This window comes from Vulpes vulpes, chromosome X (genome assembly GCF_048418805.1).
Source record: "Vulpes vulpes isolate BD-2025 chromosome X, VulVul3, whole genome shotgun sequence".
NCBI classification, from domain to species: domain Eukaryota; kingdom Metazoa; phylum Chordata; class Mammalia; order Carnivora; family Canidae; genus Vulpes; species Vulpes vulpes.
In genome coordinates this window covers 76259294-76280930 of record NC_132796.1, presented here as the reverse complement: position 1 = coordinate 76280930, position 21637 = coordinate 76259294, and the positions used below count along the sequence as shown (strand labels likewise).

The 21637-nt window shown below is 34.5% G+C and overlaps 1 protein-coding gene across 6 annotated transcripts in view; it reads right to left on the bottom strand.

Annotated features, from left to right (window-relative positions):
* NRK (Nik related kinase) overlaps positions 1–21637 on the bottom strand; it is a 144728-nt gene that overhangs the window by 6400 nt on the left and 116691 nt on the right. For 3 of the 6 annotated variants that reach the window (XM_072744953.1, XM_072744956.1, XM_072744955.1), the window contains exons 19-26: positions 20723–21050; positions 17953–18139; positions 17146–17301; positions 14218–14361; positions 12151–12309; positions 7112–7212; positions 4919–5068; positions 1955–2114 (exon numbers count right to left, since the gene is read on the bottom strand). In XM_072744953.1, coding sequence (XP_072601054.1) covers positions 1955–2114; positions 4919–5068; positions 7112–7212; positions 12151–12309; positions 14218–14361; positions 17146–17301; positions 17953–18139; positions 20723–21050 — 1385 coding nt within the window. Of the gene's footprint in view, positions 1–1954; positions 2115–4918; positions 5069–5358; positions 5502–7107; positions 7213–12150; positions 12310–14217; positions 14362–17145; positions 17302–17952; positions 18140–20722; positions 21051–21637 lie in introns of all 6 variants that reach the window. The other 3 variants (XM_072744954.1, XM_072744957.1, XM_072744958.1) reach the window with 2 other exon arrangements.

The following is a 21637-nucleotide window of genomic DNA, read 5'->3' as shown; positions in this document are numbered from 1 at the left end:
AATTAGTAGATTTAGTCTATCTGGATTTGAATTTTTGTCACCAATGTGAATACTTCATTGAAATTGGTAGTTTGTCAACAACCACACAGAGCAAAAAATTCTAAATTTGATATTTGCTGAGTCCAAGCTCACAGTTCATATGGCATGACAAAATTCACACCTTAATTCTGAAAAACATTAATTTGCTACTTAACCTGGCAACTGAGCTAGCTTGCTTATGAAATAGGATCCAATGATTTGGAGTGGTAATGCTAAGTGATACCTGTTGTAATTGCTAAGCTTCTATATATTTGTTTGAAATTTCTAAGCAATGATATTATTATTGAAAACATTTATTATATCTCAAGGAAATGTAAATTTTATATTGGGGAAATCTGGATCTAGGTTAGTTGTAAGTAGCAAAGCAATAGTTTTTAGACAGAAAGAGAAACTGATTTCCTTAATATAAATGTTATACTATAGTCTATAGTATATTATCAAAATATCCTTAATACACAAACTAAAATATCATATTCCTATAGTGCTATAACTTATTTTATGTGGATAGAGATGCTTTTCAAGTTCTTGCAACTTAAAATAGCTTGTTTTAGGTCAGAAGTTGTCTTAAGGACAAGACCTTGCCAGATGACAGTTTTTAAAGACCGCTTTGATTCCTATGATTGTCTAGTGGCATAAATATAGAGGTTTGCTCAGTTTCCCATTTGAACTGAGTTTCCTTATTTTAATTTTTAATTAATATATTGATCACAAAAGTACCACTGTAAAGGTTAGAACAAGATTCATTATTTTCAGTTTATTTTGCCCCAGATCTGTCAATTATAAGCATTTACTTCTGTCACTTAAAATGGTTTTAAACCCTTGGGAGTTCTTCATTGCTTGAAGAAATTCAAAGAGGTTTTCAGGACAATTGTTAACACTATATGTGCAAAAGGAAAGGATTCTACAGGTGCAATGCAAAGTGCCATCATCCCGTAATGTAACAATGTCCATTAAAAAGCAGTTCTTTCAAATTGGTCTTTAAAGCTACATGGGGATCACATTTAACCATTTCATATAAAGATTTTATTAGCTTCTGCCTCCTTAATAAACTACCTTTCTCCCTCTATCTCTCCTTCCCTCCCCTTACATCTCCTTTCCTTTTCTCTTTTCTTTACTTCATTAACCCTTTCTTCCTTTCAGGAACATTTATCCTCCATCAAGTCATTCTACTCTTCCTAATATTTGTACTGTTCATATGCATTCTGTTCCCTGTATAGAATCACCTTTGTAGTCACCAAGCCTCAGAGACATATACAAGAGTCTCAAGTTATTCATATTTTCCAAATCAGCAATGCTGCATTCGTTAAGAAGAAAAAAATGCCCTGGCCTGATGAAGATGAAAGGCAGTTTTCTTTATGGTGCAATCTATTAGTACCTAATAGGCATTCCAGAGAGTCATATTTATCTCCTTCATAAATGAAGGACGATGAAATCTTAGTGACCCAATATGTCACATATTTAGTTTGTATTTGATTCTTCACAGGATTATCACTCTCTAAATAGAACACTATTTGCTATATGAAATAGAAATATTCTACTCTTCTTTTATGATTATTTGGCAATCTCCTAAGATAAGGGTAAACCCCCAAAATCAATGTGAGGGAATAAAGTATTTCCAACATCTGCATAAAATCTGCAAGGAAAAAAAAATCTGCAAGGAAAGGGAGTTAAAATAAAATTATAGATTATTGTGGAAAGGAATTCCTTTCCTATTTTAGTTATATTACTATTGCACATGAACAACTTGGTCAAAATTAGTCTCTTTGTGGTAGCCTTGGGAATTTATTAAGTATATGGTAAACACACACCTTATTAAGTATCCTAAATTAACCCTATATGCCTTGAGAAAATGTGATTTTTCAGAAAATAGAAGTTTCTCTGAGGTCATAAAAAAGAGAAAAAATTTTGTACATACCTACTGAAGATGGTATGTCTTTCCACACTTCAAGGATCTTCTTGAAGAGCTGTTCATTTGCTTCTAGAGAAAGGGCTTCAGCATTGAAGGTGAGCATCATGCCAATTCCCAAGGAATCAGGTAAAATGATGATATTCTGTGGTATAATGATTTCCAGGGGCTGGAATTATGTTTCATAAAGATTTATATGTCCAACATTTTATTACTACTACTTTAACTGAAGCGGCTTGGCTGAGCAATAAAGACAAAAAGGGCTTCAAAGTGCAGGGATGAAGAGAAACTTCTATTTTAATATTAAACAGCATGCTACCAACACCTGAAAACAACCTTTCCTATGTTATAAAGGCATCACTGTTCAAATAGTGTCCTTTATATTTAGGAGAAAACTTTGTTTGAAAAAAACATTTCCAACACAGATAAAATTGTTGAAATTTAACGTAATGACAGAAGAAACATTACTTCTTACAAAGTGGGACTTCAGATTCATTTCAGCACATTTAATGAATAGTTTAGTGATGAATATGTGAATCAACTAACAAATACACAATCACTGGTTATCTATCCAATTCATTTAAATCAGAAATAGAAAAATTAACTTAAAAATAGCTTGAGCTTAAAATATTTAGAAGGGGTAACTATAATATTCATTACTACTTGAAGTATAACAGTCATTCTCCCTTCACAAAAATGTAGGATTTCTTATCCAATTTATAAGTCATAAAATATCTTCAACATACAAATTCAGAGATGTCTTAGGTGACATAACATGAAATACTAAGAAATATCTAAGAATTTTTAAAATTTTATAATGCATGAAACAATGTGACAAAATTTACTTAAACTATAGAAATTGCCACATTAATAGTATTTCTCTGAAAAAATGAGCAATTACATTCTTTCATTATTTCTCTAAATTAGCAAGTTACAAGAAGAAAAGGTTAGAAGCTATACTTGCCAAACCCAGCGTACTCAGGCCAAGTGCTTCAGGCCATGTCTCAGCAACAACAATCCTTAAAACTAAAATGGGGATCCAGAGGCGAAAAGCAATTTTAATGCGTTCCCTGGGCACTTGCATGAGCAATTGAATCAGAGAAGAGATGAAAGAAGAGAGAAAAAGAAATTGCAAGAAAGAAGGCTGTCTCTCAAAAATCTGTTTAGAATAAAGCTGGACTGCTGTAAATTCAGAAAGCCCCAGAGGTAATTCTTTGCTTCTCAGATGGTTCCTGCAGTAATCAGATATTCTTTAGCACACATGGCTCCCTTGTAGCATTACAGGTTTTGTAATCTGGCACTCTTGGAAAAATATAATCTTTAATATATTCTGTTTCAGAAGACACTCCTCTCCCTTATATTAGATTCCTTTCTCTTTTAATGGGTCAGGACATTAGGGCAGTTAGCTAAAAATACTATTTTTGAATATACTTAAGGTATCCTAATTAGGTCAGAAAATAATTTTTTTAAAAAATTGATCTCCCATTCTTGCCTCCACAATAATGAACTGATTGCTTCAAAAGGAAATAATTCTCCTTGCTTGGTAATCAAGTGGAACAGAGAGTGCAATCTTCTTGAATGATGTTTCAAATCAGTATAAACTTGGACCAATACTGCAATTTTTAATATGGCACTAGCTTCAAAACAAAGGCTATCTGCTATTACATAGAAAATAAGATGCAGGAAGCTATGGAACACTCAAACTGAAAAGTACTGTAAAACATATTAGTATTAATCTTAACTCATATCTATGTGGCTTTGGCTGGGCTCAGCTCAATATTTTCTACTTTATAAACAGGGTGACTTCTATATACTCATAGGTGACAACTGATGAGTTAATTAGATTTTGAATATGACCAAAATGCTTTTTTTAGTGTTTCCACTGATAATTTGACACTTGCTCTATGTAATTTGTCAGAGATGTATGAGATAATTCTGAAAGCTATGTAAAATATAACATTACTACAGTGATTTAAAGTACATAGAAGTTTTCTCCTGGACTTTTATATAATGCTAAGCTGCTAAAATTTTAGTTGTCAACAAACTGGGGAATTAAAAAATGATGAGGCAGAGATTTGTTGCTTCAACCCTTTTTTAAAATATAATTTTCTATAAAACAAATATCACTGCTACCATAAAATTTGAGACACACTAGAATTATATTTTGTATGGTGCATGTGTACAGGGGGTATTATGTTCGAACTCTATATAAATGATGTGTATAGTATATTTACAATTATCCATATTTTAGATATTTTGCCACAGAATCATCATGTATAAGTATTTGAGAATAAAGAGTTGAGGTACATTAGCTTTTAAAGTGCTGAATCCTTTGATCAGAAAGTCTAGCTATAATTGATACTATAAGAGAACACTTTATGATAATTTGCTATATATCACAGTTAAAGTACTATCATTTGAATAAAGAAGGGGATAATGATGCTGCAATACTGGTGTAGTTTTAAAGAATCTGTTTATGTATTATGGGGTGAAGAAGGACTAAAAGCAAAGATTGTAAACTCATACATCCATTAGGACTGGTTATTATAAATACATAAAAGTGGATGGATAGGCAATGTATAGTATATATTCCATCTAAAAGGGAACAAACATTAAAAATAATAAAAGGAAGCAGGCATGAATCATTTCCAGTTGATAATGGTCAAATATTAATAAGGGCCAGATGTTATCAGATCTTTTGGTTTATCAATAGAAGTTCAGATTTTTCAGTGTAAACTATTCATTTAAAAACAAACAAAAAACACCATGCCAGACAAACAAAATCTATCTGAAGAAGAGACTCAGCTGTCTGGACTAAGAAGCCATCAATAATTTCTGCTTATCCATTACTACTTCCTGGCACTCTATACTTATCTTTTAGGTTTCAGTTCCAGTATAGATATTGATAATCATATTTTTAAATCATTAAGAGTTTTGACAGATTGTGGTGTACAATATTTCTAGGGATCTTACGTTATTTGGCAGAGTCACATCAGACATAACCTCAGATTCGGCATCAATGATGTGATATCCATCTGTTGAGCTGAAGAAAATCTTTAGTCTTTTTTCAGAACCAATAGCCAGGTCAACTGTCACTGGCTTATGACCAACTGTTGGAAACACCTGTAGATAGAAAACCAAATATGGCCAAAAGGCCAAAAATGACACTCTGACTAAAGCAAAAAATTCCCCTGCCCTTTTGTTTAATGAGTTTATAAAACCCTGGTTGATTTTTTAAGTTACATAATATATTTAGACTATGTATTATGACTTTTGTTAGGTCTGTTACTACAATAAGAACATAATTATATTCAGGCTCTAAGTTTTGAGTTTCTCTGCGGAGGCCAAATATCCAATGATCATAAGAACATTTTATGGCCCTGCACTCTGCTTGCTGTCTTTATATTCCTTGCCTTGAGCTTCAGCAAATGAAGGAGCTCATCTGGTCTCTTAAACCGGTTCGCTGGATCAGCTGCCTGTATTTTTGCCAGTATTCGTATATAGGCTTCATAGGACATGTAGTCTCCTTCGGAGTCTGCTGATTGATCAATGCATACTTGGTAGGGAATGAAAAAGGCCAGACATGTTAACCTACCATAGACTGGATGTACTCTAGGCTCCTATGGTTCCTAGTCCAAGGAAACAAAAAGTCAAACAGGATTCATTGCCAAGTTCAGGTCACAGTAGAGGACTGGGCATCACAGGATTCACTATACTGCAGTCATGAGGTGAGATTCAACAACTGGAGGAGGACTTGGACCAGGAACTGTATATCAGGCTAGACAGATTGTTGGTACTTATCGTCTTTGTTTTCCAGCTCCATATCAGGCAGCTCTGACCAATCAGCAGACAGCCAAGAACACACCCATATCCAAATACAGACAGCTGACCCAAGGCCCAATTTAGGGAGATCAGATCAGACATGTAATTTGTGTCAGGACAGATACAGGCTGTCTATATGATAGTCTGTGCTATTTACAAAAGAACATATTTATTGTGAAAATAGACATTGAGAGGCAGTCATAATTAGTTCATCTTTATTGTACACACGTGATGCTTTGGCTGCAAAATATACCATGTAAACATATCTTGACCTAAGATACAAAAATATCACATAAATACCTTGCTGGAGTCTATCGTGATGTGTCCTTATCAGTGCTTTGTAAAAACTTGTCCATGGACCAACTAGTTCAAAGTCACATTTGCTAAAAATATAGATTCCCAGGCCCCACCCCAGACCTACTAATTTAGCCTGAGGTTGGGTCTGAGATCTAAACTTTCAACAAATGTTCCAAATGATTCTGATGTACACTCCAGATTAGGAGTCACTGGACTCTATATAATGCTCCCAGTTCATTAACCAGTCCTTACTGCTATGGAATAAACACAAAATAATCCTATTTACATAGAATTCTGGAGTATCATTAAAAATAATAAAGATAAAAAGTCCCCAGTTTATGAGATGAGATTAAAAAATCATTAGCAACTTAACTGTTTGGGACACCAACTGGTTACCTTAAGAGGCTGATCCATAGAAGTTCAGCTAAACCATAATAAAGGTGGAAATATTACTGGTAATCCAAATAAGCCTAACCACCATTCCTTGCAATAGTTCTGGAGAGAAATGTGTTTAGAGTTCCAGCTCGGAAGAAATATAGACCCTTCTGCCCTTTCCTCCCCAACCCCATCTATTGTAGCCCTGGTAATTAGAGCAAAGACTTGATCTCTTATTCCTCTTCCAGTAGGGCTTCCCCCTCTACCACTGTCACACCTTTCTTTACCTTCCCTCTGCTCTCCACCCCCCACTAAGAGAGAACAGAGACTTTCTCAGCTTCAAGTCATTGGGGGTGGTAGCACCCAAAACCTGCTTTGGGGGCTCTAGAAGAGAAGGTCTTCATGTTGACTACAGAATTGGGAGTGAGGAGCTGGTAGGGAGGTCCTCTAAAGGGAGGGGTCAGGGATTTCCCTCACACTCTCCCTTGCTGTAGTGCCTGTGAATTATCTAAAAAAGGGTTAAATGATAATTATTGACATGGTGTAGCCAAATTACATTAACTGTAGAAGAATGGTATTTATTTTTGCTACTATATTTAAAAATATTGCTGTGTTTACAGTTTCCCAAAAGAAAAACTATATGATCCAAGTTTGAAAAAGGAAACCACTTACTTTGATAGCAGTGCTTTCATCAAAGGATTTTGGTGCCCAAGCGTAAAGGTGAATTGATGATTTCAAAGCAATTGCAATATATGTTGTTTCTTCATGTTGGACTACAACGATAAAATACAAAGAAGTAACAATGCTACAGAGTTCACAAGAACACTCAAGTATTTTTATTGGTCCTTAAAAATATTATAACTATAATATAAGAGCACAGATCATATATTTTTAGTACAGCTATTTAGTTACAATTTGATGCCCCCTAAAAGGTGACAAAACTAACTATATGGTTTTATTGAGTATATGCATTAGCCTTCAAGAGCACTCTAAATTGTACACTGAAAACTACAGAACATTGTTGAAAGAAATTAAAGACTTAAATAAATGGAAAGACTTCCTTTGTTAATGGATAGGTAGACTTAGCATTGTTAAGAGGGCAAAACATGGATGGACCTAGAAGGTATTCTGCTAAGTGAAATCAACCAGACTGTGAAAGACAAATACTGTATGACTTCACTCATGTGGAATCTAAAAGACAAAACAAATGAATAAACAAACAAGACACATAATCAGACCTATAATTACAGAGATCAAACTGATAACAGCCAGAGGGAAGGCTGGTAGGGGATGGGCAAAATGGGTGAAGGGTAATTGGATGTATAGGCCTCTGGTTAGGGAATGAATAAGTCATGGAAATAAAAGCTACAACATTGGGAATATAGTTAATGCTATAGTAACTTTGTATGGTGACAGATGTTAGCTACACTTGTGGTGAACACAGCATAACATACAGAGAATTTGAAGCACTATGTTCTATACCTGAAACTAATGGAATATTATGTGTCAACTATATAAAAAAAATCCAGCTGAGCCCTAGTCAGCTCGTACACTTAGGAGAAATAACAAATCACTGTTTTTTAAGCCACTAAATAAATAAATAATAAAAATGAAAATATTTTAAAAAGAGGATAGCATTATCAAAGTGATCTATGGATTCAATGCAATTGCTATTAAAATCCTCTTATGCAGAAAAGAAATGTTCATCCTAAAATTCACATGGAATTGGAAAAGGCCCCAAAAAGCTAAAAGAATCTTGAAAAAGAAAAACAAAGTTGAATGACTCATACTTCCCAAATTCAAAACTTACTACAAACTACAGTAATCAAAACAGTGTAGTACTGAGATTAGGAAAGGCATATAGGTCAACAGAGTAGAATTGGGAGTCTACAAATAAACCCATATATCAATGGTCAATGATGTCCTGACCATTCAATTGGGAAAGAATACTCTCTTCAACAAATGGCACTGGGACAACTGAATTTCCATATACAAAATAATAAGTTGAACCCCTCACCTCACACCATATACAAAATCTAACTCAGAAGGGATCAAAGACCTAAATGTAAGAGCTAAAACTATAAAACTCTGAGAAATAAATATAGAAATAAGTCTTCATGGCAATGGAGTTTTTTTTTCTTTTTTTTTGCAATGGAGTTTTTTTATATTGTTTTATATTTGACACCAAACGCATATGCAACAAAAGAAAAAAAACCAGATAAATAGGTTTCATCCAAATTAAAATTTTGGGCTATCAAAAAACACTGTCAAGAAAGTGAAAAGACAATCTATTAAATGGGAGAAAATATTTAAAAGTCATGTATCTGATAAGGTCCTAGGATCCAGAATATATAGAATGCTTAGAACTCAACAACAAAAAGATAGATAAATAAGTAAATAAATAAATAAATAAATGCACAACATTATTAGCTGTCAGGGAAATACAAATCAAAACTACAATAACATGTCACTTCACATGCACTTGAATGCCTGGAATCAAAAGATAGACATCTATAAGTGTTGGCAAGATGAAAAATAAAGCTTCCATACTCATGGCAATGTAAAACAGTACAGCCACTTTGAGAAGCAGTCCAGCAGTACTATCCAAGAGAAAAGAAAACATGCATTCCCATGTACAGACACATATATGAAATGTTAGTAGCAGGCAAAAAGTGGAAAGAATACAAATGTAAACAATGGATGTATAAAAACTGTGTAAACAATAGGTTTATCTATACAGTGTAATACTATTCAGCAATAAAAAGTAAGTACTGATATATAAGGTTTCATTATGCATGAACCTTAAAAACGTTATACCAAATTACAGAAGACCATTACAAAGACTATAAAATATATGATTCCATTCAAACAAATTATCCAGAAGAGAAAAATATTTTAGGAAAGCAAAATATATCAGTGGTTATTTAAGACTGTGAGGAGAAAAAGATGAAGGTAAGAGGGATGGAATATGGAGTGATTGCTAATGGCAATTGGGGTTCTTTTTGGGGTAATGAAAATTAGATTATGATAATGGTTATACAAGTCTATAAACATACTAAAAACCATTGATTATATACTTCTAAATGGGTAAATTTTATGGTATATAAATTATTTCAATATAGCTGCTTTTAAAAAAAGAAAAATAAGAATAAAAAGTATATGCTTTCTCTCAGACTGTCTGATTCTTATGGAGTATGTTGGCCTACTTGCTAGATTTACATTTTGTGCTAAAACCCTTCTTCCTCAGTAGGAATATTGCTTCTGTCCTTTCTAGTCAGACTTTATCATAGGCCAAATATAAGGCTTCTATTTCTACCATTCCCCCACTTTCTTACTCATATTCTCTCTCTCTCTGGTTCTAGTTTTTTATCTTTCTCTTTTACACTGTTCCCAAGTAGGTCAAAGAAACATGATCAATAAACCCCCAACAAGCAAAGAAATTCTCTGTTAAGCAAACACTTCCTTTTAATTTTAATATATGGCAGTAATTGATGTCAGTTAATTATTTTATGTATCTTGAAAGGCTATGAAAATGTCATGCAAGTATGAGTACATGAGTGTTCCACTGTATTGAAGATGTTTTACATGTCAGTAGACAAAGGTTTCTAGTTGTTATGAGAGTTGGAGAGGGGTGGAATGGGGTCAACCAGGAAAACTCATCTTAACTAGTTCATCTACTTACCAAGAACACAGATGTGCAAGATATTATTGTAATCTCTCTCTTATTGAACTAAAAATTTACAAGTTAATAGGAGGCAGGTAGTTCTGCTATATAAACTCCTTGTTTAACATCTGGGGATCTGTTTCACCTTTGGCTACCAAATACATATAATATTATTTGGAAGAGAAGTAGTGATACATAAAACTGGAAGAAAGTAGTACATTTATTTAATTCCTGGTTTGTCTGGGTACTCACTTCTCCCTTTAATGGTGTATGTGTATTATATACATACATATGAAAACCTATTCAGGAAGGCCCCTATATGCAGAACAGAAATGGTCAGTCAGAATAACAATATCATGCTAAAACTCATATCATGTGATTCCAGCTATCTCTTATCTATGCCACTAGTTCTGTCTGAGGGGTAATTAGTGAAAGAGAAGGAAGAAAACAAAGGCTGAGATTAGAGGATATTTGCTTCAGAAATAGAACAGAATGGGATAACATCACTTCTAGTTGTTGACAGATGAAAGCAGGATCCTGAAACCCTGGAGCTGTTACTTCATCTTGCAATGGATGGTTGTAAACAGATAGGGCATATGAAAAAATTCTACTTAGACAGAAAATATTTAGCAATTATACTCATGAATATTGACAGTGGGAGCAAGAGCCAGCAGACCACAGAAGAATTTTCTTTTGGACTCATTGCAAAGTTTCCTGGTCAGTATTAAGAAAAAAATTCTGATTTAAGAAAGTGAAAGTATTCTGTGATTCTATTTTACTGCTGTTCCAAGGAAAGATATTATAATATGAATCTCCTTGCAGGTTATTTAAGATACATCAAGAACATTTATATAGTTGGAGTTATGTAGAGGCAAGAAAAGAAGTATCAGGGACGCCTGGGTGGCTCAGCGGTTGGGTGCCTGCCTTCGGCTCAGGTGTGATCCCAGGATCTGGAATTGAGTCCTGCATCAGGCTCCCTGCAAGGAGCCTGCTTCTCCCTCTGCCTGTGTCTCTGACTCTCTCTCTCAGTCTGTGTCTCTCATGAATAAATAAATAAATCTTTTTAAAAAAGTATCAGTTCATCTGGACTAATTAGAGTGACTGAAAGGAGAAAGGTGAGAAAGTAAACCAAACTTAACTTCAAAGCTATTTAAGTCAATCAATACTTTCTCAACAGCCAGGATTGTGTCATAGAAGACCTGGAAATTGTCTCAGTGAAATTCACTCATTTTTGTATAGGAAGTTACAAATAAGGACACAAAACCAAATCCAAAGGGTAAGGTGTTCTTTTTAAAGATTGGTTTTGTGTCCTTATCATATTGCAAGCTTTCCAGTTCACTTCCTGTTGCATCATCTTTTGTTGGAAGTGAAAGGTTTTGAGGTGGAACAGGGGACATGCTTGGTGACTTTGGCCCAGTGAGTATCTTCTCTTTTATAGGAGTTAAAACTCACTTCTTTGAATACTGTAGTTCATGTTCATTCTGGGTCTTTAATTCAATTAAAGACTAAAAACAATTTTTAAATAAAGTATAATTTGCAAAGCACTTTCCTTCATAAGCAAAAGCACTTTCCTTCATAAGCAAAAAACGAGATGTTGTTTTTTAAAAAAATATAAGCTTCCTTTCCCAGTTTGGAAATTCCTAGTCTATTTTTCTTCATAATTTGCAAATTTTCTTATAGCATCTAGGTCCAGAAAAAGGAAGATGAACAGGAAGGAAATATGATATCGAGAGCTGAGTACCAAAATGTATCCTAACTGTAAGAAGGGCTATTTGATAAAACAAGTCAGGCCAGGTGTCCAGGGAATGGTTATTATTACCAAAGCAATAAATACAATGGAGGCCTGCTACTAAAACAAAAAATAAAAACATATCTAATACGATTTTCTTCCTTTCCTTTGTTCAACCTTCTTCTAAAAATATATGCATATATATAATACAAATACAAATACTTTTCTTTATCTACTTTGCCTCTCACAACAATATACTTTACTAAACGAAGGAAAGCAAACTTTATATAGCTATAGTAAACATAAAATGAGACTTACGGACACTGAAGTGTTCACAGCCTGTCAACTTATCAATAGCTTTGCAGGCTTCCTCTGTCTTTAGCATTTCCTCTTGTCTCCTTTTACTTTCTGGATCATCATTCAAAATCTTGTTCCTCAGCCAGGTCAAATGATAAACCCTAAGTCTGTTCTTATGGCCTAATAGGTAAGACACAGTATTCTAATTCAGTCTTTTTTTCATATATTAGAAAAACACAACAAAGTGTTTTTGCCTTTTAAACAAATTTTATTAAAATAAAAAGTTCTTTTAGAAAAACTACACTACTAGATTCTTCCCTTCAGTGTTTATAAATATGATGGCAAAGTCCTTCTTAGTCGCTCACTTCCAAGAGATAGTCAAAATGTCTACCAGCTACCTATGTGTCTGTCTGAAGAGAAGTAAAATATTTCTTTGGGACAGATTAAGATTGCCATGGCACATCAACAGAACTACCATCCATTCACTTATACTTTGGTTTTTATCTAAGTCATGATCTTTCTGGGATTCAGAGACCCAGAAGCTGCCCTTGGTTGTATGTATGAGAGGGATGTCTGACGTATTGACTGTTAGGCATTCAGGACTACTGGGAAGGGTGTCTTTGTGCTTTTTCATTCCAGCATACAAACAAAGTAACTAAAGTTTTATTTTTTTCTCAATCTAGTTTACCCTCACTGCTAATTTTTTAATTGTAAATCCCAGAAAATTCATACAATTCCTTCAGGAAAAACAGACCAATAAAGTACACATTTGTTTTCATGTGCAGTGACTTCATATTCATTTTTTACAGTTTTGTTATATGATTTATAGTCTCAACAACAGGATTCTTATGTGACTAATCTTAAATATGTCTTTACATGACAGTTTTTGAAGGAGCATTAGAATTCAGACATCTATGTCTATTTCCATTCTATTATTAAGTGGTAGAATTGCTCTAAACTATTAGGTATCTTTCTACACTGATGTTCTCAGTGTTATTTGATGCAAAAATAATCCATTTTAAGAAAAACTTAAGGATTAAAAAGGGCACATTTGAGTTAGAGAAATCTGGATAAACAGTAAATAAATCTGTTATTCAGAAGCACAGTCTCTAAGCCACCCAGATGTTTTCAAAATCTAAATTTTGTATCTGTGCACCTCTAGCAATTATAAATGAATGAAAATGAAACATGACCAAAAACATCATGAAGCTTTAGTATATCTATAGAGGGCTTTCTCCTCTAACCAAAACTTAGAGCAAAGTTAATAATTTCTAGGAAAATGCATAGTCATTAATTAATGTGCCATATAGCTATGTTGAGTAATGACAATTATCATTAACATCCATTTATTTGCTCTCTTATATTCGGATATTCAGGTTCTGACCAAAACTAAGAAATTCAATTACTACATGGGAAGAAGGGAAAGATCTTAGGGTATCCATTCTTGTTAGTAATCCTATCTGTAGACCCTCATTTTTATCCAGTTATTGTCCACTTTGTTCTTTGTTGCTTCTAGCTTATTATAAGAAAGTATGTGATGGATGTGATCATCCGCACATGGGTGGGTGAAATTGTGAGTTGTAAAATTGTAGGTGGTTACTCAGAAAAGACTTGACAGATGTAAATGGTATGTTTTTTCTTAACAAATGACCTAGAGGGCAGCCCTGGTGGCACAGCGGTTTAGCGCCGCCTGCAGCCTAGGGCCTGATCCTGGAGACCCTGGATCGGGTCCCACGTCGGGGTTCTCTGCATGGTGCCTGCTTCTCCCTCTGCCTGTGTCTCTGCCTCTGTGTGTGTGTGTGTGTGTGTGTGTGTGTGTGTGTCTATGAATGAATAAATAAATAATTAAAAAAAAAAACAAATGACCTAGATAAGGTGCATTACAATCAAATATCCAGACACCAAAGGAGAGTCAGAAGTTAAACTGTAAATAGATAAGAAAACACAAGTAGGAAAGTTTGGTACCCCAATTTAAGGTTAAATTTAACACGCTTTTCTATGAACACTTTAACCTGAAAAGTCTTTATCCTAGTTTGGAACCTAATTAACCTACATAATTACTTAGCTAATTTTAGTTCTTAAACAAACCGGAGATAGTAATCAGCAAATTGAGTGGCTCTACAACTTGAATCTGACGAAATGGTCTTCGCTTTATCAGTTTAGTGATGTCTGCCTTTCCACTTCTGTCCATCAGATACAAATTAGATCGGGTTCCCAACAGCAAATTCACTCCTGTTTGCATATAAAAAGAAAGATGCTATATTAGCTTACATTACATTTTTATAATTGAACTTGTATTGGTACTTTTGCAATTCCAGGTACTGATCTGTGCAAAGATGACATATCATTTTAGGCTAATGTTAACCTCATATTGTATAATAATGAACCCTCTACCAACAGAACAAATTTCTCTGAAATATATTTAGATGTAGAATATAATACCTTCTGGCAATATTTCTACAGTCTGGTGTCTGGTGTGGCATCTCAAAAGGAGAACTGTATAAATATCTCAACACCCCTGAGCAGTGTCCCAAACTATAAAAATCAATCAACCCTTTTGAAAATAATTATTAAACATTAAGGATATCTAGTGTATATGAACAATTTAATTCAGTTGATTCCTCGTTCCTAATTATAACAAGGGGTTTTAATGCTTTTAAAATAATTTTATGTAAATTGTTTTTAAATTGAATGAACCTATGTTCACACATATTAAAAAACTTACATTGCAAAATACCTATGAAAGTAGTTCCTACTTTTATGTATCTAAATTCATACACTCTATTATTTGTCTGCTGCTCTATTTATTCAAATATAAACACTGTTAAAAGACTAAATGAGAGGACTGAAATAGAAGATTAGGCTAAATTATAATACACTTCAAACCACTGTGGGAGTTTTCTCCCATAACCTGAGACACAGACAAAACTCAGCCAAGTAATATTAATGAAGAGCACTTCAGTGTTTTCCTTCTATTGGAGACTATTTGTATTTCAAAGATATAAGGAGAAAAGACAAGTGTTCCTGCTTTCATTTTCCTACTATGTCCTTTACCAGTTCTCTAAGTAATGGCTTGTGGCAGATTTAGGAACTGTATTTCTTCCCACAGGGGAATCAGAGAGGGAGGGGGAAAGTATGGTTAGTTTTCACTGTAATCTTTTATTTTCCAAAATATAGAACCACAAATTATAAAAATGAATTATTAGACATTAATTAGATCTCTGGGTAGTTGCCTGACTGAAATGATATGAAGTAAACTTTGCTTTCTTGTTATCTGACACAATATATTAGTTTTTAGGGTAATGTGTTTTTTCTAAGTTATTCAATCCATGTAACTATAATGTTTGCTATACTGTTCCATTTTTAATTTAAAATTCTCTCCCCTGTTCAAACATACATTAAGCAAAATCTATGAAATTGCAAGGCAGAGGTTGGCATTTACTTTGAATTTCTTCCCTCCTTCCACTTATTTATTGTTTCATTTATGGTTCACATTGGCTTGAGGTAAAATATCGTCTGAACCCTACCAATGTGGTTATAATTCTTCTAGAACAAAGGATTGAAAAAAGTCTATCAAAGTTAAGACATTATCAAAGGTCATACAGATGGCTAACAGACACGTGGAAAGATACTCAACATCACTCATCATCAGGGAAACGCAAATCAAAACTATGAGATACTACTTCACACCTGCCAGAATGGCTACAATTAACAACATAGGAAACAATAGATATTGGTGAGGATGCAGAGAAAGGGGAACCCTCTTGCACTGTTGGTGGGAATGCAAATTGGTGCAGCCACTCTAGAAAACAGTGTGAAGGCTCTTCAAAAAGTTAAAAATACAACTACCCTAGGACCCAGCAATTACACTACTGGTGTAATTACTAAAAGGATACAAAAATACTGATTTAAAGGGACACATGCATCTTGATGTTTCTAGCAGCATTATCAACAACAAATTATGGAAGGAGTCCACATGTCCATCGACTGATGAATGAATAAAGAAGATGTATAATATATATTACTCACCCATCAAAAAGAATGAAGTCTTGCCATTTGCAATGTAGATGGAGCTATAGTATATTATACTAAGTGATAGAAGTCAGTCAGAGAAAGACAAAAGCCATATGATTTCACTCATGTGAAATTTAAGAAACAAAACAGATGAGCATAAGGAGAAGGAAAAAAGAGAGGGAGGCAAACCATAAGAAATTTTTAAAATTTTATTTATTTATTCATGAGAGACACACACACACAGAGAGAGAGAGAGAGGCAGAGACATAAGCAGAGGGATAAGCAGGCCCCATATAGGGAGCCTGATGTAGGACTCCATCCCAGGACTCCAGGATCATGCCCTGAGCCAAAGGCAGGCGCTTAACCACTGAGCCACCTAGGCATCCCAAGAGATTCTCAACTATAGAAAACAAACTGAGGGTTGCCAGAGGGGAGGTCGAGGGGTGGGCTAAATGGGTGATGGGAATTAAGGAGGGCACTTATTGTGATGAGCACTGGGTGTTATATGTAAGTGATGAATCATTGCATTCTTTTCCTGAAACCAATACTACACTATATGTTAACAAACTAGAATTTAAATAAAAACTTGAAACATTAAAAAGAGACATTATACAAAGATCTTTCTCTTCGAATCCACAAGACTATTTAAAAACAAGAACATACAGAAATCTGTCTTGTAATATCTCATTAGGTATCAAATGCTACACACTACCCTAAAGTAAAAGTACTAAGCTCAAATTTTTAAGTAATCATAACCTACTTTAATTTTATGTTCTGGTCAAGTTAATTCAAATTAAAAAGAAAAACAATAAAAAGAGGAAGGAGTGCCAATCCCAACATCATACTGCACTGAGTGAAAATAAAATATATATTTTTTATTTGCTTGGTAATGGTTTGGCAATAACAAGTGTTTTACATCTATGATTTTTCACAAGTTTGCTTCATTGATAAAAATATATTCTTTAAAAAAAAAACAACTCCATGTTAAGAAACCAAACTTACCCCACAAAGAACCACAGCAGATCTCAGAAGTGAATTCCTTTTCATACATGTGAATTAGTGGTTTCTTACATGCAGGAGACACATATAGTGGGTTAACATTGACTTCAGAGGGTCGCTTAGGTGATTTCTCAGGTGCTTCCACTAATCCAGCATATACTGTGAAGAAGTAAGGGGAAGATGTTCAGAGAAATTACTAGTGTACACACCATAGGTGCCTGAATGTTTCCACAAATAAGACACAGCCTTAGAAAAGAGTCTTTTCCCTTATTGTATCTTATTTTTCCTGGAGGTATCACTTCTATAACTCCTAAACCATCAGATAACACAAATCATGATGGTTAAACACATTTCTGAATATGAATGTATTTCAAATTACCATGATTAGATTGCAAAAGAAAATCCAGCTGAGGGACTCAATTACTCAATTGTAGTTTAAATTTAGGTGCCATAAGGACTCAGTGAGGAGTATATTTAAAAAAAATTTTTTTAATTTATTTATGATAGTCACAGAAAGAGAGAGAGAGGCAGAGTCACAAGCAGAGGGAGAAGCAGGCTCCATGCACAGGGAGCCCGACGTGGGATTCGATCCCGGGTCTCCAGAATCGCGCCCTGGGCCAAAGGCAGGCGCCAAACCGCTGCGCCACCCAGGGATCCCGAGGAGTATATTTTTTAAAGCATGTATCCATCTGAATTTATGTTAACTGAATATCAGAATGATTCCAGTCTTTTCATAGGATGAACCAGGGGTCAAACCCTGTAATGTGTGAACAGACTTAAGCATTTGGAGATTATATTAAACATACTTACAGATGGCACTGGCAAAGTCAGCATTTGCAGCCCTCCAAAAACCATTGGAAGGAGATGAGTAGTTGGCAGAAAAACCTGATTGTGTTGATGCTTCTGATATGTCCATGCTGTCATTCTCATCATCAGGTGCTGCTGCTGCAGCGCCAGAGGCAATGGCATTTGAGGCCTCGTTTCTACCACCTGGTTCCTAAAAGAAGATTGAAAATCAATTTTGACCTTATTCAGAGATTAACTGTGAGAGAAATATAACATGCTTAGAGGTCATTTGAAAAAGAGAATGCAAAGTTTGCAGCATCTGTAATTCTGCACCCTTTTAAAATCCACATTTATCAGAAGAATTCAACAATGTTATCAGAAGAGAGAGAAGTAACCTATATGAGACAATTGATGTCAGAGGAGAAATTTAAGGAGCTTAAAATCCCTAGCTGTGCAATTTGGGACCTAATATTAGTGGAATTTTTTATTATACACTAGATACACTGCCAGTTATTTTATTTACGTATTATTGCAAATCCTTACAATAACTCAAAAAGTAAGTTTAGTTATCTCCATTTTACTTAGAAGGAAACAAAAGCTTAGCAAAGTTAAATAATTTATTCAAATCAGAGATAAGTTAGGGGAACCAGAGTTTGAAGCCAAAGTCTGATTCTAAAGCTTACGTTCGGCTATGCTGTGCTGAATAGCCACTTGAAAAAATTAAAAAGCACGAGTTGGGGGTATCAATTTTACTTTGTCACATGAAAAAGCTAATGATGGAAAACCAACCAACACAAATTCAAGGGTGTGACCATGCCTCACTGAAAATCGAGTTGGCTTCCATTAAGTTACATAGAAAAAACTCAAGGTAAAAAGCTACAGAATGTGACAGATTTTATGTGGGATGCCATACCCTGTGGAAAAAAACATACCAACTGCTTTGGTAAGCCTGTCTGTTGATAAGCATTTCTTTGTGTCTAAACAGTGACTCGGTATTGAGAGAGCTGTGCTGCCCTGTCAAAGAATGTTTTTATGACCTTTCCAATCACAAAGTGTTTTACGGCAACATGTCCTTTTCAAATTAAAATAAAAGGAATATATACTATCTTTGTAGATATCAAAAACATTCCTTGCAATAACTGGAGATACTTGGGGGTGTTATGGAAACTATGATGGGAATTCTGTTTTAATGTCTTTAATTAAAATATGTAAGTAGGGAGTGAACAAGGGAGAGGAAAAGAGAGAGACTTTCCCACTCATACTGCTTTCCTATTGGAAATTCTTCTATAATTATTGTGTCTATCATAAACTAAGTCCTAGGTTGGGCCCTGGGATTGGGTGAGTGGGTAGAGAAAAGTAATCAAGAATAGGTTACAGATAGTTGTTGCCTTTTAAGAGTTCACGATCTAGTATGACAGAAAAGCAAGTCAATGACCAAATACAATTTCACAAGTACTAAAATGAAACTATAGGCAAAGTGCTTGCAAACACAGAGGGAGGAGTATAAAATTCCTTCTTGAAAAGTCAAAGATGGTACTATGAGTTGGGTCATGAGAATGACTAAGCAGGGAAGACCTGAGGGGGAAGCCTTATAGACAGAGGGAATGACTTGCACAGGGACATGAATTCATGATAATAGCACATTTTGTAAGCCTTTTTGTGTGATTGGACAATGGGCTGGGAAAGTAAAGTGGCATGATTTTCCATCTGACTGGCATCTCATCTCTGTTTTCAGATATCCAAATATCCCTATTTGTCAAGAATTAGTCCAAATACCACATGGTCCAGGGAATCTTCTCTGTGATCATTCCTATTGATCTAGCTTCTATGAAACTATTGGAGTATTTTCAAACCTGTTTATAGTCAATAATGTTTTGTGAATGATAAATTCATTGCCTAACACAATACATTACTTCTATTTAAATTGTATGTGTTAATAGTTCCTCAAAAAGTTCAAATAGAATCTAACAATTCTATTCCAGCAATTCTACATCTAGGAATTCCACTCCTGGGTAGATAGCCCAAATAATTGAAAACAGGCACTCCAGGAACAGATGGTTATATACCAATGTTCACAGGAGCATTATTCATGATAGACAAAAGGTGAAAACAACCCAAGTGTCCATCAGATGAATGGATAAACAAAATGTGATATATTCATACAATGGAATATTATTCAAAATTAAAAAGGAAGGAAATTCTGATACATGCTACAACATGGATGAACCTTGAAAATATTATGCTAAGTGAAATAAGCCAGACACAAAAGGAGAAATATTGCATGATCTGCTTATATAAGGTACCTAGGCAGAAAAAAGAATAGAGATTAATTGGGACTGGTAAGAGAGATAATAGGGAGTTAATTATTTAATTGTTTGGGATGATGAAAATGTTCTAGAAATGAATAGTAATAATGGTTGTACAACATTGTGAATGAACTTAATGCCACTGAATTGTACACTTAAAATAGTCAGGATGGAAAATTCTATGTTATGTATATTTTACCACAATGACAACTTCCCAGAAAAAAAAATTGTATGTGTTAAAAGCCACTATTCCAAATGTGTGATATGAGTGATAAAGGCAAACAAAAAAATGTATTTTTGTCCCTAGGAGCAAATAGGAACCATCCAAATGAGAAGAAGTCAACATCAATAGCTATAAATTAACATGTTTAAGGCTTGGGGATAGAAGTTAAAAACCTATTTGGAATGACTGGAAATGTGACAATATCACATGAAAAAACAAATTTACAAGGAGAAGAGTTCATTCTCCTTTTCAAATGGTGCATTACCTTCTGTTGATGTTCAAAGTCCTGGGATATGGGTCTCTCCAATCCTTGACCATCTGTCTCTGAGTGATTTTCTCCTCCACTGAGTTCAAAGGCTCCACTTTCTTCATTGGCTTCACTGACTCCCTTACCTTCATTAACCTCCTTAATTCTTCTTCCATTGCCTATATTGGCTCCAAGTTCTTCAACATCTACAATGGCTGCACTGCCCCCACTGGCTACATTTCCTTCATGACTTCTATGGACTCTCTGGCTTCCAAAGCTGCTGCAGGTCTCTTCTCCACCATCACTTCCATCTTGCTTGCAGCTTCCATCTTTGCCATAGCTTCGTCTGATAACAAGATCCAATTAATTATAGAAAGCCACTGAACAAAAATACATTTGAAAGTCAGCAAATAAAACATAATTAGGATGTATCTGATACATATGTACAATCCCTAAGAATGTTTTTTCTCGATGCAAACACTACTGGTATGGTATGGACAAGAAAATTACCCTGTATCTTGCCAATCTTAAATACTGAATTAATGCCATGACCACCATCAATTCCCTGACCGTACACGGATGGCAGATGGAAGGGAAATTGCTTCCTTTATTAGGAACATGTGTTACGTTAGCAGCAAAAATATGTTTTGTTTTGTTTTTTTGCTTAAATAATAGACTACATGCATTAGCAACTTCACAGCCACATAAATGATCAAGCCCATATTTTTGGCACAACCACAACATAATTAAATAACTGTTTTTTGCAATACAATTTCTGTTAATTTTAACATGTGTCTTGATTTTCTGATGTGTATTGACTACTTTACTAAAGAATCCCATTGATTTTTCTATTACTACCACAAGGAAATTCAGTAATCTAGATCTCATTAAGCTAAGATAGTCATTTATTTAGTTGCGGAGAACATCAACCAT